Source organism: Camelus dromedarius, chromosome 17, assembly GCF_036321535.1.
Source record: "Camelus dromedarius isolate mCamDro1 chromosome 17, mCamDro1.pat, whole genome shotgun sequence".
NCBI lineage: Eukaryota > Metazoa > Chordata > Mammalia > Artiodactyla > Camelidae > Camelus > Camelus dromedarius.
This window is the reverse complement of record NC_087452.1, coordinates 4,143,963-4,162,522: the sequence shown is the minus strand read 5'-3', so window position 1 is coordinate 4,162,522 and position 18,560 is coordinate 4,143,963. Positions and strand designations below refer to the sequence as shown.

At 39.7% G+C, this 18,560-nt stretch overlaps 1 protein-coding gene across 4 annotated transcripts in view; it reads right to left on the bottom strand.

Annotated features, from left to right (window-relative positions):
* RAF1 (Raf-1 proto-oncogene, serine/threonine kinase) overlaps positions 1-18,560 on the bottom strand; it is a 59,401-nt gene that overhangs the window by 13,647 nt on the left and 27,194 nt on the right. For 3 of the 4 annotated variants that reach the window (XM_064496234.1, XM_031470933.2, XM_064496235.1), the window contains 6 exons: positions 11,492-11,724; positions 6,782-6,894; positions 4,812-4,914; positions 4,345-4,502; positions 2,878-2,976; positions 1,106-1,259 (listed from right to left, as the gene is read on the bottom strand). In XM_064496234.1, the coding sequence (XP_064352304.1) occupies positions 1,106-1,259; positions 2,878-2,976; positions 4,345-4,502; positions 4,812-4,914; positions 6,782-6,894; positions 11,492-11,698 (834 nt within the window). In that variant the 5' untranslated portion in view covers positions 11,699-11,724. Of the gene's footprint in view, positions 1-1,105; positions 1,260-2,877; positions 2,977-4,344; positions 4,503-4,811; positions 4,915-6,781; positions 6,895-11,491; positions 11,725-18,560 lie in introns of those variants that run through there. The other variant, XM_031470934.2, reaches the window with a different exon arrangement.

The window sequence follows — 18,560 nt, the reverse complement described above, 5'->3', positions numbered from 1 at the left end:
GGTCTGAGTGAGGTAAGCTGTGCCTGAGGTGGCAGGTGGCCCTGAGGTTTTTCAAGGAACAACTCATGATGCAGACAGAGCACAGCTGTCTCTGATAAAAGCTTATCAAAGGATTTTCAGGGCAGAGCAACCAAACTGACACAACTGGTTTCTAAAGGAAATGTAAACAGAACAATGATGCTGTTTCAGCACCAACTAAATAAATCCAGCATTAGTCTTTGGTAGGAATTGAAAAAAATTTTTTTTTATATTCTTGGCCTCAAAATCTCACCACAGGTTATTTTTTTTCACTCCTTTCTATGCTATTGCCAAAACCGAAAACATGAAAACAAGTCTGACAAGAAATATAAAATTTAGTGATTGTTTCATTTTTGACAGTCTTTCTGTCTGACAGTCTTAGCAAACCTGTTAATTTACAAGAAAGCAAAGGCATGAAGAAGAATACCTACTCTTCCCCTCAAACAAAACCGTCTGGACCACGCCCTGGGAGAAGCGCTCAGGCTGTTGCTCTGGTCCAAAGCAACGAGAAATAAAGAAGAATAAAGAACAAAGGAAGTATTTTAAGTGTATTCAGTTGTTATAAAGATGAACTAGAAAGCAAACCAAACAAACAGAACATACCGAAACGCCAAGAAAAGAAAAAGCAGTTTGAAAACACTAGCTTTAGGCGCTTTTACATCTCCCTGAATATCTGCTTATTAAAATCCTATGACTCCACCCTTTTATTTCTAAACAAAATCCCTTCAGGACTCCGGGAGAGTCTGCAGTCCTCCACCACTGTTATTCTCTCCCACACCAAAATGAAACCGCTCTGTCTCTCACTCACGAGCTTACTGAGGCCTTATTCAAATCTGACATGGGAAGAGTGAGTTCCAATGTTAACATTTCTTCAGGAGATTTTACTTTTCCCCTTGAGTGGTAGGTATACCAACCAGATTATCAAGCCAGTCTCAAGATGCAGTGAATAAGAAAGAAATTCAAAAAGCCCAGGGACCCGAGAAAATGCTGCAGCACTCCTCATCCCACTTGAAACCCAAACCTCTTAACACAGCAGCCGCCCCCACCCAAACAGCTGGGACCCCGCACTGCCGCGCGGGCCGCCTACCTCGATCGCCCTGCTGTCCACAGGCAGGGCGGTGCTGACCATGTGGACGTTAGGCGTAGACGTCGACCTCTGCCTCTGGGAGAGGGAACCTTCAGAAGAGGGGCTGGAGGTGGTGAATGTGAAAGCGTGGGGTGTGGAATATCTGTGCTGGGAACTAGGTGAGGAGGAGAAAGAAAATTGCATGACTGACACTCAGGCCTCCACACTGCCTACTTCATTAAGATACTCAGGGGCAAACCCGACTTTACTACAACCTTTGACAAAAATGTTCCTTTCTTTTAATATGCACCATTTAAAATTTTTCTTCTGTCTACTTGCTTTTGCATGCATTTTTTATGAATAGAGGTCCTACGGAATTGAGCCCAGGACCTCGTGCATGCTAAGCACATGCTCTGAGCTATACCCCCAACCTCAGCATGCAGATTTTTTAAAAAGGAAATAATAGATGTACTTGGAATTCATGTGGAAAGAATAATACAAGTTTTCTTCTATTTAATAAATCACCTCTACAGAATACTCCAGATTTTTAGACCATCTCTGGGAAAGAACAAACTAGCATCTGCTAAACATGCGCAGGTTAATTTAGAGAATAAATCAGAAAACTTTAAGGAAAATTTTTTTAACAGACGGTTAGATCTGGTGGACACGTGTGCAGACACACCAGCGTTTTATCCTCCGTGCATCCTCTCCCCAACAAAAAGCTCACAAAGCCAACTGATGTGCATTCAGTTTTCAGGGTTCTGTATCTAACCGTGAAACTCACCACCGGCGCCTTTTACCCAGCGCCGCTCCCCAGCCAGCCAGACTGGGACACATTAACGTTTTCATTACTTGCTCTGAAAATTACTTTGAGTTTTGTTCAGACTCAAATAGCACCATGCATGAATTCAAGGGACAAAAGGCTGGTTTTTCTAAGAGAAATTGCTCTACTGCCTTGAAAAACTGCCTTTCCAGGCAGTTCAACATTAATGCCTTCAGAGCCCTGGTTTCTTCTATCTAAACCTACCTAAATCTGCAGAAGCAAGTACAATTTTTTGGCCAGAGTTGCTTTTCAAATTATCAAGAAAAATGAAAGTTACACACAAGAATTTATCCAGATACCATTTCCTTCAACAATTTCCATGGTAGTTTTATAAAGGCCATTAAGTATTATATGATCATATAATATAAAGTCAGAGATTTTGAACAAAAATGTAGATTTTATTTTAGGTTCCAAATTCATGTGTCGCACTGAGTGAGACATCTGAACTCAAAAGCTGGAAAACAGTACAGACAAGTTATGTGCGAACTCACAGGCACATTTAAAAAGGATATTTGTATTTAAAATCTAATTCGCTTCTTTTCAAAATAGCAGTTTATTAAATACCACAGTTTTAGCATATGCAAGGCCATAATAAGCATTTCAAAGTTGAGGGTTTTATTTTTATTGAATCACTGTGTACCGTTTTGGGACCCCCTCCCTGAGGCTCCACTCACTGCATACTGAGGAAGGCAAAATCTCAAGCTCTTTAAAATGCAGTGAGATATAAGGGACATGCCAGGAGAACAGAATAAACTGCAGTAAGGGTCCAGAATGTAAGAATGTAAGAAACAGGACCACAAAGAGAAGTTCTACATTTTGCTCTAACAGCAACAGTGAGTTCCACAGAAGCAGCAAAGGGTTTAGAGAGAGAGAAGAGGGAAGGCAAGGGAACACACCTTCTGTATTTATGCTTTCAGTCCCACCCGCCCCAATGCAGCTTTCCAAGAGAACAGCAACAGGTAAAAAATACCTAACAGGCATCCGGGAAACAGACTCTCGCATCCGACGCATCGTCAAGGAGGGCAGTGCTGGGACCCCACTGTCACCGAGAGTTGAATTTGGAAACAATCTAAATGAAAGCAGAGAAAGCCTGGTTTTTAGACTCGCGGTAGTAATTTTACAGCCAGCCTGCCTGACCCTGCAAACTCACAGCTGCTCAAACTGAATTTTTCCTACTCTTATGTCCGAGAACACTCAGGCTACCCAGGGTAAAGGGACCACCAACCCAGGTGACTGGGTCTGAATGACTACAGAACGTGGCCAGTCCTGGCCTGCCAATGAACACGGAGGCTCCAGTGTGCGCTTCTAGGAAACACTGGTCCAGTGTCCAGCTGTGTCAAAATAATGGGGTTTTTTAAAGCCTTTTTAAAGTAAAGCGCTTTATAACCTACATCACATAAGGCTTTTCTGGAAACATTCTGTCTTGGAAACGCAGAGATGGAAAGACGGAAATGTGAAGAATAAACCACCTTCAGCACCAAAAGTGACAGACAAGAGGGAAAATGACATTAACATTAATCTGGCATCTTCCCTCCATGAGACGAGCACCTGGCGCTCAGCGAGTTCACGTGCCAGCTCAGTTAACCCTGCTAAGAGCACTGAAATGATGGCAAGGCCCCCTTTTCTCAGCTGAGTGAACTGAGGCTCAGAGGTGACTACGGTGAGTTAGTGACAGCATTTAGATGTTGACCAGCATCTGCTGGACTCCACAGTCTGTGCTATTTATGCTACCCGAGCTCTCTTTGCAAAAGCAACGTGTTACTACTATGAAAGCAAAGAAGTTTCTGTCGTGGTTTAATGATAACGCTCCCTCAGTTTTTCTAGTACCCACAAAAAGGGATAAAAGTTCAGCTTTGACTTTTCATATCCCTGTTAACAGTTTTTAAAAGGCACTTTGGAATATGTACTTTTAATAAATCTTACTTTAAAAAGTTTGTCTATATAGAATATAATTTAGTTGCCAGTTTGTCTCCAGAGGGATACATGTGCTTTTAAGTTTTACTGTAAAATCATTTTAAGACTAATATTTTCCCTCGTCTGAAGAAAACAGCACCGACCACACTTTCTGCTCCTTCTCAGCGTCAAGGGTCTGTTCATTGTATTTATGAAAATACAGGGTACTGTCTACCAGCAACTGGGGAAAAAAATCTTTTGGGTTTTCGTATCACTTTGCTCTTTGTCTTAATGAATCACAGTATATCAATCTCCATCTGACAAGTAACAGTCCCACCAGCTCATTTTAGAGAATTATATGCCACACTAAACTTACTAGTTTAAGAATTGTCATGTTTCTAAAGCAAACCGTTTCTGGATCATTATAATTCACTTACTAAGTCTAAAACCCAGACCTGTCAGTGAAATATACAACAAACACCCTCAATAAGAGTTTATACCTCCCTGCCCCCTTATATTCTTTGAAAAAAGAATGACGCCTTACAAGAGTTGCCTGATGTTACTCCAGTCCACACACATAGTAGGTACTTTGGTGCTACAGTGCTCATGAAATTTGTAGCCACAAGTCTGACATCGAAATCCATTGAGCAGGAACTTCTGACAGATATCACAGAAGGCAAGCTTCAGGAAGGTCTTCCGAGCCTCGAACAAGAACACAGGTGTAAATTACACTGAATAAATGAAAGACGATAGAAGACAAAATAATTTCCTTCTTGCCCCCAAAGAGGTTTATCAGAATGAAGAATCATACTTCCAATCATTTTAAAATTCATACATAGAAACTAAGGTACGTCTGTGATCTCATAACCTAAATTGCCTTACTGAAAACAATGGCATCACTAGAGCTTTAAACAACCCAACAACACGTAAGCTTATTATCTCTGAGAAATTCCTATTATGTCAGCCAACGCGCTTAACAGACCACAAAGAGAGAAGAGATCGCCAACTTACAAAGTTGTGTGTTGTGAGGGGAACATGATCCAGGAAATCTACTTGAAGTTCCTCTCCAATCAGCGAGGCAGCATCAGTATTCCAATCTAAACGTGCTTTTTTACTAAACAGGATTTTAAAAAACATAATACAACAGGGAACTATTTAGGTGAGAGTTCAATACCAATAATGTTCCACAAACATAAAACTTAATCCCACACAACACTAACTCAACTCATACAACAAACGTATGAAGTGGGCATTCTTATCCCCCATCTTAAAAATGAAAGAACTGGGGCTCTAAGAGGGTAACCTGCTCAAGGGCACACAGTGAGTGTAAGGGCCTATTTGGATCCAGGTAGGTCAGACTCCAAAGCTTACGCTCTTAGAATAAAGTTTTCTTTAAACAATGAAATAAAACAATCTCACAATAAAGGAAATGTGCAATAAACTGGACTCTAGAACATCAAAATCCTATAAAAATCCTAAAACCCTCTAAAATAGGTTATAAATATTGCTACAGTCGCAAAGTTAAGTCTTCACTAGCTTACTTCAATCTAGAAGATAAACAAACAGAAAAGAATCACAAACAAAATTCACTTTTCTATTAATGATAGGCTCAATCTGTAGAGTTGTTTGCAAGGTCTATAAACATAAATCGATGAAAGACTTAACCATCTTAAAATTTAGAGACCACTCTTTCTCTGCCTAGAGTAAACAAGACAGAAAAATAGATACATTTAAGTAAAAATCAATGCCCAGTTCCTTTCTCATGTTTTGTCTAGTGTATCTGGCCCATCTCCTAAAGGAAGCACATTCTTGGACAAGATTCAAAACTCTCCCTGCACCTCCCAGAAGCCTATTACAGCCATCCTGCTGATTATCTAACAGTGAATAATCCATCCCTGGATACAATTCCTTACACAAGGTCTGGGAAACCCCACACTACTCCCAAGTCCTGCTTTGCCCTAATGCAGACAGAGGGGGCAGTCCTGTGTTCTGATCAGTCTTCAGGTGCTGTCCATCCAAGAAAGAACCCAGGGTAGCTCCAAACAGTGCAGCCTTGGACAAAAGCTGATCAAGCCCCTCACTGTCTCAGAGTCTTTCTAGTCTGTAAGATTGGTCCCCAAGCCAGTGCCCAGTGCATGGGGACTATTCCCAGATAAAGCTGGCATCTGCTGCAGAGCCGCACTTCAGCAAAATGCCTCCGGAGCTGAGAGGACTGACAAGCAGATGAATTCACACTTGCCCTTTTGAGTGGACTCATGCCCTAGGGTAACACCTCACAACTGGGGAGCCCCTGAGATACAGAAGATGTAGCTAACAATCAGTAACAGAACCAGCACTTCCCAAGGAGAAGGCAGAGTTAAGGTTACCACCCCAGATCGTGGGGGACAGTAACAGATAGCAGCGAGTCACAGATGGCTCTGATGCTCTGGGATATGACTCCAGGACCAGGTGGGGGCGCCTCTATCTTGCCACCACCATCAGTGACAGGATGAACTACGGATCTTCCTTGAAGCAGAAATTCTCTTCTTAGCCCTGTGTCTGTCAAACTGCTAGGATTCAGTAAACATTAACTGAATAAAAATGAATGCATGAATTTCAAAAGTCAGTTTCTTAAAGACAGCATTCTTTAACTGTAAATAGTAACGCAAACACTTTCAGAGTATGCACTCTGTACACTGCGTTAAAGCAAACACAAAAATCACTGATCTCAAGAAACATATCATCTGATGTGACTGTTTCCAGAAGGAAACACTATCCAACTCCTAACATGTACTTTATTTTTCAGTACAATGTTCAAGTGAAAATTTCAAGTTCTTAGTATTTAATTTTTCTGAATTATCTCTTTACAAACAAGAGTATTCAAATACTCACTATTCCATAGGAAGCTAGTGCAATTTTTAAAATATGGACACAGTTATTATTTGAAGCTAGGCAACCCTTACTAGTTTGAAGGAAGACCTGGCTGACTTGTGAGTTCTTACCCCTTGTGTTCGTGGAGAAGTCTGAACACTGCACAGCACTCTGGTTGCAGGCCCCGCACCTTGAGAGCTTTCATAAGGCAATCGTGCAGGCTCATTCCGTTCCGCACATTGACCTACAAACAAAGGACAACCTTTAGAACCAGCACAGGCCACACATCCCTTGCAAGTAAATGCACCAGTCTGTAAGGGGGTATGGAGAAGACTGAAGACAGCGTTGCTTGTGACCCTCCAACAACAGAGGTTTGAACAGCATGGATCCACTCGTACCCAGATTTTTTTCAAAAGCAAATACTACAGTAATATACCCTCCGTGGCTGGTGCAATCCGGGACACGGAACAGCCATGCGGGGGAACCACATACAGCAAGGCTGACTGTAAGCTATACTGGGGTTTTCAGCTGAGCAGAGGGCTGGCACCCCTAACCCCTGCGTTGTTCAAGGGCCAGCTGTAACGGTAACAGAGTGAACAACCTGAATGTCCAGCAACAGGTGAGAGCCCGAATCCAGTACGGGACACCCGCATGTGTCACGCGGCGCCGCTACTACATTACTTACAATGACCTGGCACAAGTGTGGTATGTTAATTAAGAGGAAATAGTTTTCAGAACACCACCAAGAGTAATATTATTTAAAGGGCGGGAAGCTTACATTTGCTTATATATGTTGCATGAGGGTGAAAAGATAGACTCAGCTGTCGGCATCAGAAGCAGTTAGGAGAGAGAAAAGATCAACTGCCCCTTTCTACAGCTCTAGTTTGACTCAATGAAATGTTCCCCCAAGCATAAACATCCACCAGAAAGGAAAATAAGCCAGTCCAATCTACAAATAAACATGAGTTTTTCTGATCAAAAATGTATATTTCAACCAATTTAAACAAAACATTTGATCTTCCTAACAAACATTCCATCTCACGTGCACTTCACTCTCTGACAAGCAGGCAGTGGAGGCTCTGCCCCACTGTAAGGACAGACATGACCACGGGCTTTAATGAATGCGCACATCCATTCCAGGCAGCTCAGCAGGACGCCCTCCTCCACACCCCTCGCACCCAGTCGTCAAAAGCTGGGCACGCACTCAGACGCCTAGTGGGGAGTGTGAGTGTCCAGGGTGCTGATAACGGCAGCTACATAAAAATTTCAACTAAGATCTTGAAGCATTTTGATAAAAGCCTTCTACATTTTGTTTTTAAAGTTAATCGAAAGTAAGGCAGTTAGACTCAGTACGGCCAGCAGGGAGGGCAGAATGCAGCTCAGCAGGGCCTGCAAACTGAAGGCCTCCTGCCGGGGGAACTTGCGTGAGCCCACACTGGCCAGCCCAGCCCCTTCCCAGAGGGAGGTGAGTGGTGTTTTTATTTAATTTAAAGGTTTAAAATATTTTTAAATTTTCCACATTTATATTTAATATTGAATTAATATTTTAATTAATATTTTAAATGTTCCACAACAAGTTTATCTTAAAGGTGTCTTGAAGCAGTGATACCCTTAGAAAGATCTAACTTCCAGCTTTTCAGAAATAAAACAAGTAAAGGGAGAGAGACTGATCTGAACTAGAAGACACCAAGCATGAGGACAGTGAAGACTAACAGACACTCACACACTAACAGTCATGACCTGCATCAAATACTGTGCAGTAGTACTTGGAAAACTGTAAAGTGATATGTGTTATATCATTAATCTTCATTAAAAGTCAAAGCCCCAAGAGCTAGACAGTTCTTTAAATATCCTCCAACCCAGCAGAGTTCCCAAATGGGTCTGGTATTAGAATCATCCAAGAAGCTTGTGAAAATACATTTTCCCAGCCTGCTCCCTCTAATACATCCAAGGATTCTGATTCAGTTCATCTTAAATAAAGCTCAGGAATCCATATTTTAAATTCTTCTCAAGTAATTCCAGTAGTAATTAATGGTCCTCAGCCATGATCCATATACTCATCCAGTAATTATAAGCAGTATCAGTCAGTCAGAGACACATGTTTACAAAACAACTGCAGGAAAAATTCGAAAAACAAGCAATTCTAATTACTACTTCTAAAATTATTTATATCAGACATGCATGCTCTCTCTCACTCTCCTCTCTACAACTCCTCACGGATACATGGTGTAATTAGTTAAATCTGACTAATTTCCACTAAGTGATTATGACAGTCATTCTGGGTTCCAGCAGTGAAGCAACCTGGGGATGATGAGAAACAGCTGACTGCTGGTCTGGCCAGCAAGTGAGCCCCTCCCCTTCCCTGCTGCCCTGAAGCTGGGTGCCTGGTGAAAGAAGGTGGTTCTTCCAGAGAAACACAGTTCATCTCTGGTCAAAAAAATAGGAGAAACTAACTTTCTCTGCTAGAACCGTCTCAAAAACAGAACTCAAGCTTCCAAATCACTGGTCCCTGACCACCAGTTGTGCTCAACTGAAGGCTGTCAAGGATACACCAATGCAGAAAAAACTCAAATAGTAACAGCTACCTTTTTACTCATGAACTAGCCACTGTATTCAGCATGAGCCTCGTTTCATAAATGTCAGGAACAGACTCAAAATATTATGCAACTTACTTAGATGATACGGCCTATAAAAGACAATACAGGGATTTAAATTTGGGCCTGGATGGCTTACAGGCCCATACACTTCATTATTATGCCGAACTAAATTTGCCGGTCTTCCAGGCAGACTGGGATTGGGAGGTGGAGAAGACAGACGCAGAAGCAGATGGTCTTCAGTGTCCCATCACAGTCACACTTCCCAACTGACCTCTCCACTTAGGGTCACAAACAAAATTAATGAGAAAATAGTGTGGTTAAAATCACTTGCAAGTGAAAGAGTACTGCTGAAATGTAAGAGGATTATTATTTATTTTGCCAGCCATTAAACTTTCACTTTTAAGAAGGGGAACAAAACTAAATTTACTCAAACTTTAAATGCCTTTGAGTTTTGTCTTCAGTTCAAAACGTCCCTAAATGTACAACACTGTAACTAGGGGGCTCTTTAGGTTCACAGAAGAAGTGTAAAGGAATTTAGTAAACTGGGGAGAGTGGAACTATTAGTAACAAACTGACAAAACTCTGGGCTGTACTTCCCAACTCTGGAACCCTGCCTTGCCTAGGTACACAGAATAAACACAATGCACTGATCTTACACAAAGAATAGAGGGTGGGAAAGGAGAAGATGTGGACATTTTGAACTAAAGTTTTCTCATATGTCCCACCAAGCAAAATTAGTACAACTTCACTTTTCTTTTTCAACAAGTTGGTTTTTCCTCCCGCCCCCAGGATAGCAGGAAACTTTCTGACCAATAATTTCTTGGAAAAACTTGGGATTCTGTGTCAGAAACGATGCACAAATAACTGGCTAGACCACTGCCCTGAAAAGAAAAAAACACTGAGATTTCTAAGCTACCTCTAGCTTTGCCCCAGGGCCTATGAAATTTACCAAAATAACTTTTTCTAGGTAATTTACTTTCCTCTATATACTTGATTGTGATATCGAAAATAATTAAGTGAACATTTTGCTTTAATATCAGCACAAAATATTTCTTCTAATTAACTGGGAATGTCTAAAGGAGCTTTTCGAAGAACTCTGAAATATATCCCCATAAGAATGTACTACGAAAAAAAAATGCACTGTGTGTTTAGATGAAGTGGCAGAAACGAAGACATTCCAGGCAAGACTAACAAGAGAAGGCAGGCCAAGGGGTGGGAAAAAGTGGGGCGTGTAGAAGGAACACAGCAACACAAAGCAATCAAGTCTGTAAGTGGAAAGCCAATTAACAAAGACCCTACGTGGAAACCTCTTACACTGTTAGTGGGAAAGTGAAGTGGAGCAGCCACTATGGAGAACAGTATGGAGGTTCCTTAAAAAACTAAAAACAGAGCTACCATATGATCCAGCAATCCCATGCCTGGGCCTATACCCAGAAAAGACAAAAATCCTAATTCAAAAAGATACATGCAACCCAACGTTCACAGCAGCACAGCAAGACATGGAAGCAACCCAAGTGCTCATCAACAAATGACTGGTTTAAGAAGGTGGGGTACGTATACATACCTACCTACAATGTACAAGAAGAGGGGGTACCTATATGGGGTCTCTATGTGCCTATGTACAATCAGCCACAAAAATAATGAAATACTGCCATTTGCAACAGCATAGACTGACCTAGAGAATATCGTACTAAGTGTATCAGACAGAGAAAAACAAATATTATATATCACTTACATGTAGAATCTGAAAAGTAATACAAATGAAAACAAATGAATCTATATACAAAACAAAAAGAGAATCACAGACATGCAAAACAAACTTATGGTTACCAAAGGGGAAGGGGGTGGGGGACAAACCAGGGATTAACAGATATAAACTACTACACATAAAATAGATAAGCAACAAAGACTTACTGTATAACATAGGGAACTACATTCAATATCTTACAATAACCTATAATGGAAAATAATCTGAAAATATACTTATGACTGAATTACTTTGCTGAAGCGATTCCATTACATATAAACCAGGAACACAATATTGTGAATCAACTATACCAATTAAAAAAACCAACTATATAAATTAAAAAAAACTATAAAAAATAAAATAAAGTTTAAAAATTAATCAATAAAGGTCCTAAGTGACAGTGAAGATTCTGCCTGTCTGTAAGACAGGCAACGTGATCCATACTGTTTTCTACAGGCCTCGAACAGCTAAATTTTTTGAGAGGAATGTTCACGTACCACTGTTCTTTGCTTGTTTGGCAAAAAAACACGGATAGTGTTGCTTGTCTTAGAAGAATCCGTGAGTTTGCCATCATCTGATGCCCGACGCTGATAGCCAAACTGCTGAACTATTGTAGGGGAGATGCAGCTGGAGCCATCAAACACCGCATCTTTGAATCCAAAACCATTGCTGATCGTCTTCCAGGCCCCTTGTATGTGCTCCATTGATGCAGCTTACAAAATACTTAAACCTGGTTTAAAAAAAAAAGAAAAGAATTATAATTCTTAAACAAAAGTAATTAACTGAACAACAATATATTATATAGAGTAACTGTGCAAACAGCACAGCATGTGGACTTCCTTGTAGGTGAAATCTTCTGCTTAATTATTCAGAAAACTTTGATTTTAGTGTATTTCCATAAAATACTTCATAGACAACTCGAAAATGAGCAAAATGAGGACTAGAGATCAAAAAATTCAAAGGTTGCAGCAACATGGATGGACCTGGAGATCATCATTCTAAGTGAAGCCAGCCAGAAAGAGAAAAAAAAATACCATACAATATGACTTATATGTGGAATCTAAAAAAAAAGAAACAAACTTATTTACAAAACAGAAACAGACTCACAGACACAGAAAACACATTTATGGTTATGGGGTGGGGGGTAGGGATAAATTGAGTGTTCGAGATTTGCAGACACTAACTACTATATATAAAACACAAACAAGTTCACACTGTAGCACAGGAAACTATATTCAATATCTTGTAGTAACTTGTGGTGAAAAAGAATCTGAAAACAAATATATGCATGTTCACGTATGACTGGAGCACTGTGCTGTACACCAGAAATTGACACAACACTGTAAACTGACTATACTTCAATAAAATGTATATATATATATATATCCAGGAAAAAAAATTCACCAGAAGTTATACCTCCAGTTAAAAGCCAACCTGGAACATGAGCCCAGGACTTTTGACTTCTAGTTTAGTCCTTTTCAATTCCTTTTTTAATTTGTCTTCCTCTTTGGTTATTGTATATTAAGCAAGAGCAACTACCTTTGAGTATGAGTTACACGTTAGTAGTATGAGAAAAAAAGTGTAAGCCATAATTTTCTGCCTTTGAGGAAAGAAAAGAAATTAGTATTTCTAGGATGTGTGTTAGATACTTTACCTATCAATGATCTCATTTAATTTGTGTTAAGGATCCCAAATGATTTTAAATCCCTTCCTCCAACCACCTGCTATTTTTTAAACAAATAAAGCACAGAAAAACCATGCTACTTGCCCAAGAACACCCAGGTGATAGGTAAAATAACCAGACTCTATATCTGTTTACATTTAAAGTACATGAACTTTCCACCATAACATTCAGAGTTTGGTTTTGGTGCAGAAACAAAGCTCATGAACAGAAGCAAGCAGAAAGAGTTACCTAATCAAAAATAACCAAATGTTTTAATTGGGCCACAAGAAAACTGCAATCGAAGTCCACAGACAGTCACACAACAGAAGTTAGGTGTCCTGCGGTGAGGACGTGCAAAGCCCTGCAGTGACGGAGTCAGCAGCCACGCAGAAGCGAGAGGCACATCCTCCTTTAGAAAACAGTGATGTTGACAGGGAGTCCCATCCTCCTCAACCTTTCCTCCTTCAGAAACTTGTTTTATTACTAGCAATAGTTACCATTCACTAGGTGCCTGCTATTATGAGGCAGCATATACTGCATACATCCCTCTCACGGTATCCAACCTGACCCTGAGAGGATACTCTCCGTAGGAATTACACTCCCATTTTACAGCTGAGCTTTCGCTGGCAGAGGTGGGATTCAGAATTGGGCAGCTCTGACTCCAGAGCCCTTAGGTTCTCAAACAAAACACTGACACTTGAAATCATTTAGTCAAGCTAAAATGGCCTAGAGTTAAAGATCATTTAATCCAAATGTCTTGTTCTTAACCAGAAGTTTCTGTCTGAATATTTGCAATGTGCTAAGCTCTTTCTCACATTGCACACCTGAATGAAGAGGGGATGATAGATAGTAACTACTCTTAGCTGACGGCTGAGGAAACTAGAGAAGTTTAGAGACTTAAGATCACTATGTGGCATTACTTTCACACAGTCTTGGCACAACCTTTTTGGAGGAGAATATGGTAAAAACTATTAAAAATTTGAAATGTAAGACTTATCTAGGAATTCAGTTATCACTCTAGGAATTTATCCTACAGACGAATAAGACAAGTGTATAAAGATACACATACAAGCATCTTCATTACAGCCTTATTCATACCCTAACAAAACTGGGGATCAGACAAAATACTTAACAAGAGAATTAAATCATGTTAATACTCATGTGATAAATGAAGTAGACCTGTATGTGCAAAGATGGGAAAAGCTACCTGAGACAAAACAAAAAAATGAAAAATACAGCTTGAACCTCTTCTATACTAATCTAAAATGAGGAAAACCTAAAATCTAGAATAATAAAACAAGTATAATAGCGATTATTTCAGCAGGGTTGTGAGGAATTTTTACTTTTTATATATCATCTACTTACTTTTTGTTTTTTACATTTTACTGTTACACTATAAACTTCTATAAGCCTGTTTTGTTTCTGTAAGGGGAGGGTCAGGACAAGATCCCACAGCCTTCACAAGTGGCAGGGCCACAACACACTGCCTCCCACTTTAAGCACGGATACCGGAGCCCCAACAAACTCCTAACTCTATCCTTTGATAGAGGTCATTTTAGGGGCATCTACAGCTTCTCTTTTCCCTAGATCTTTTTTCCCAACTAAAGAGGAAGACTCATCTGAGCATCTCACTAGCCTGAAATGATGTGGCTCCCATGATCTACAGATACAGAGCAGCCAGAGCAATCTTAAAAATGCAACTCATCTTTCTCTCCCATTTAAGACTCAGAATAAAAAAAAGCTAAACTCCTTCTTTCTGAACATGCCAAGCTTCACACCTCAGCACTTCTTGTTCCCTTCCCCTGGAAGGCCGAAACCTACAGAGACAAGCAAGCTGGCATTTTCACATCACTAAGGTCTTCACATAAAAGATCTCTTTGGAGAAACTTTCTCTCTCCACTCTAGTCAGAAGACCTCACTTCCATACTCCCATCAAATGACCCTGCTTAGGTGGGGAGAGTATAGCTCAGTGGTAGAGTGCGTGCTCAGCATGCACAAGGTCCTGGGTTCAATCCCCAGTACCTCCATTTATAAACAAACAAACAAACAAACAAACCTAGTTACCTCCCCTTCCCCTCCCCCCTCAAAAAAACAAAACAAAAAATGACTCTGTCTTGTTTTCCTCATGCCACTTACCACTATGTTAACTGTTTACAGGTTTTGGTCAGTACCTCCCACCCTCTTTCTGCTCCATGAGGGCCGGACCCTGCCTATCTTGTTCATTGCTGTATTCTTAGTCCTTAATTCAGGACTAAGTACCTGGAACATAAATGCACTCAAACATTTGTTAAATGAATCGTTAGGAACCAGAATAATGCTGCAAAAAAATAATAATTTTTTTTAATAGAAAAGACCTGTCAAGAACTAGTAACTGTGCATGAAATCTGCATTTGGTAGTGCACCTTTAAAAAGATATCTACTACTCAGCAAAAGATAAACTGCAATAAATTGCATTCTATATTTAATTGTGGGAGAAGACTGTTATAATCTATTGGCTAAAGAACCTACGTACAAGGCTTAACTGTAGCCTAAGTCTAAGAACATAGTTATTTTAAGATGAATTCTAAGTCTTATAGGCACTTAGAAAATAACAGTGCTGGTGCTTAGTAGAAAGCATACTACAATAACTGTCAGTTTAATAAAAACTGACAAAATAAAAGTAAATCCACTTTAATTCTCAAGTTTTAGATTATCATTCATAATTTTTATTTTTCCATGTCCATATCAGGACTACTTACAGGCTGAGAAGCATGCTAAGACAGTGTCTTAACATGTCACTCATAGAAAATGATGGAGCATATTTGTAAGGTATGCCTAGATAAGCAGACAAGCCCAGGAAGGCCAATGGTCCTACAAGTTGCCGCAGGGCTAATGGGTACACTTTTAACCTGTTCATCATAGGAAGCTCTATGCCAAGGTATTCCTTAATAAATTTACAAAAAAACGGTACACATCTGAAAACAAGAAGCATCTTCTGGGGGAGAAGGGTATATGGCTCAGTGGTAGTGCACATGTTTTGCATGCACGAGGTCCTGGGTTCAATCCCCAGTACCTCCATTAAAATGAATAAATAAACCCAGTTTTTCTACTCCCCCCCCAAAAAAAGCATTTTCTAAAAACCATACAGCAGCAATACACTTCAGTCTTAAATGGAGACATTCAGAAATCCCATGGATACTACTCTCGAATGAAACACAGACATAACATACACACACCCACACGTACACACCTAAAGACATAATGAAACTAGATAGTCCAAAGTAGAACTTTGCTTCTGGTAGAGAAAGGTCTTTCACAGTGCCCAAGAATGGTTTCAGAACAAATGCATTCTCTTATGGGTGGAGAAATTCACTATGTTGGGAGAAATCAATCATTTAAATATCTCCCTATAATAGGACAGGATATAATAATAACAGGATTACTATCCCTAACATACAAAAACTCATGAAAATTAATAAGAAAACTTTTAAGCTTTAAATAAGTATTTCATACTTACATATTTAAGGAGAAAAACTTTTGGACTTCACTGCTAAAACTATAGGTTATTCTCCATAATGTAAGATGGGGCCAATGCCACCATGTGTCACCAACACATTTTAAAAATACACTTAAGTACTATATGTATTTTATCAAAAGCAAACCAAACATAAAAAAAGAAATTTAAAATGTTCATGAAGTATTACTTGGTATTTATCCAACCTTTTCAACTCTTAATGAAAGTGTTTTGTTTGAAACAGGATTGTTCAGTATGCCATTTGAAGATACCTTTGGTAACAAAAAGTTTATATGGAATCTATTTTTAAAAGCTCATTTCTGTCCAATGATTAAAAAATCTTTTTTTAGATAACTCTCTTCACATATACAAAACAGTAGCTTTATTATCACAAAAGTTTCCTGACCTTAAACATCTATATGATGAGACAGCCTGAGAATTTGTAATCTACAAAGACTTAACGTTTACCAGAAAGGATGCAACATATTCATCATTTATTATAATAGCTAAATTCTATAAATTTAGGAATTGTACAATTAAGTTAATATGCTTCCTTCTGCATTCCAGACCCCCTCTCCTCCACCCACCCCCATTACAGAGCACCTCAGAAACCAAAAGGCCTAGACCTACCCTCCTCTGCTTCCTCCACTTTGACTACTCTTCCATTAAAAATGTGCCGTAACGGGCCTAACCCCAAAGTCAGTCTCTGAAAGACACCAGGGGGTAGGTATTTTATGACAGAAAAAGGGACAACTCATTAAGTGCTAGACATCTTAGCTTTCTGTAGTTGCCTACTCTATCCGTCAATCATGAGTTTATCAAAATTTCTCTGAATCTACTATTTCTAGCCTAATATCTGAGGGTGGCAGGTTCCAGAGGTTCACCAAGAAGTTTGCCTTTTATTGACTTCATGCTTCATTCTGTCATACTGGAGTTTGAAGGTATCTCTGTATACCAAAATGTCCATTTTCATTATCATACTTCACTTGTCATTATCACTCAAACTCACTTATTCTCTACATGAATATTCCTTTTCAGAAAGTTAGACAAAGATACCTTTCCTATATCCAAGTTAAAAGATGATTTATAAAATCTAAATAGTACAGAGTTTAGGAGTAAACAAAATAACCACAGCAGAAAGACCCAAAGCTCTGAACTATGCAGCAAGGAAGAGTCAAAGGCCAAACCTCTGAACAATCTGATAGGCTCTATCTTAAGATCCACTTCAGCTGCCTTCTTTGGGCCCTTTTGGTTGGTACAGTAGTCCTGCTACCTAGAAAGTTCTGCTTTCTGCAGTTTCAGTTACCTGAGATCAACCACGGTCCAAAAATATTAAGTGGAAAATTCTAGAATTAACAGTTCCTAAGTTTTAAACTTCATGCCTTTGTAAGCTTTTTGACTTCTGAGTATTGTGGTGAAATCTCACGCTGCCCCGGCCCCCTCCTGCTGCCTGGGATGTGAATCATCCCCTTGTCCAGCACATCCACGCTGCACACTTACTCTACCTGTGCCTCAGTCACCTGGCAGCCTTCCGGGTTATCAGATCAGCTGTCTCGGTACGGCAGTACATGTGTTTAAGTAACCCTTATTTTACTTAACAAAAGGCCCAGTGATGTTGGCAACTTGGCTATTCTCTTACTGTGCCTAATTTATAAATTAAACTTTATCATAGGTATATATGGATACGAAAAAAACAGTATAGGGTTCAGTACTATCTGCAGTTTCCGACATCCACTGGGGGACTTGGAGGATCCCCCAAGGATAAAGGGGGACTACAGTGTAACTAAAATAGCACCCAATAGGGTTCCAAACAAGGACAGAATAGGTACCTTCCTAATTAATTGCCAGCTTTTTCAGGGAAGACTTCAAAAATGTAAGTCTCTTTCTTTCCTAGACTAACTCAGCACCTTTTCAAACTGTGAGGTATGACCCATTAGTGTTTAGAAAATCATTTCGGTGAGTCATGACCAGCTTTCTTAAAAAGTAATGCAGAGCAGAATGTATCACACATAGTACAGGTAAGTACTATCTTGAGAAATCTTTGATTCGGGTACACACACCTTATAAAGTGAGAAATTTAGTATGGAACACTACTAAGTCTGAAAGCTACTGGTTTAATTTTAAAGCCCAGAATCCCTATGGGAGCTTCACTGATTTCCCAAATGCATTTATCCACACAAAATACGTATTCTTGCACTTGAATGATCTATTTTCAGGATCCATCTAGTCAAAGTGTCATCCTTAGTTCCACCAGTGAACTCTCTCCGTGTGTGTGCCAATTCCACCTTATGTTACATTTCTCCTACTTCACGTGATTCTTCTCGTTTTCATGTATTTCATTACTATGTAGAACCAAAAAACTCAGTACACTAAGTTTTCATTCTTTTCTCAGGCACCATTAGTTATTTTG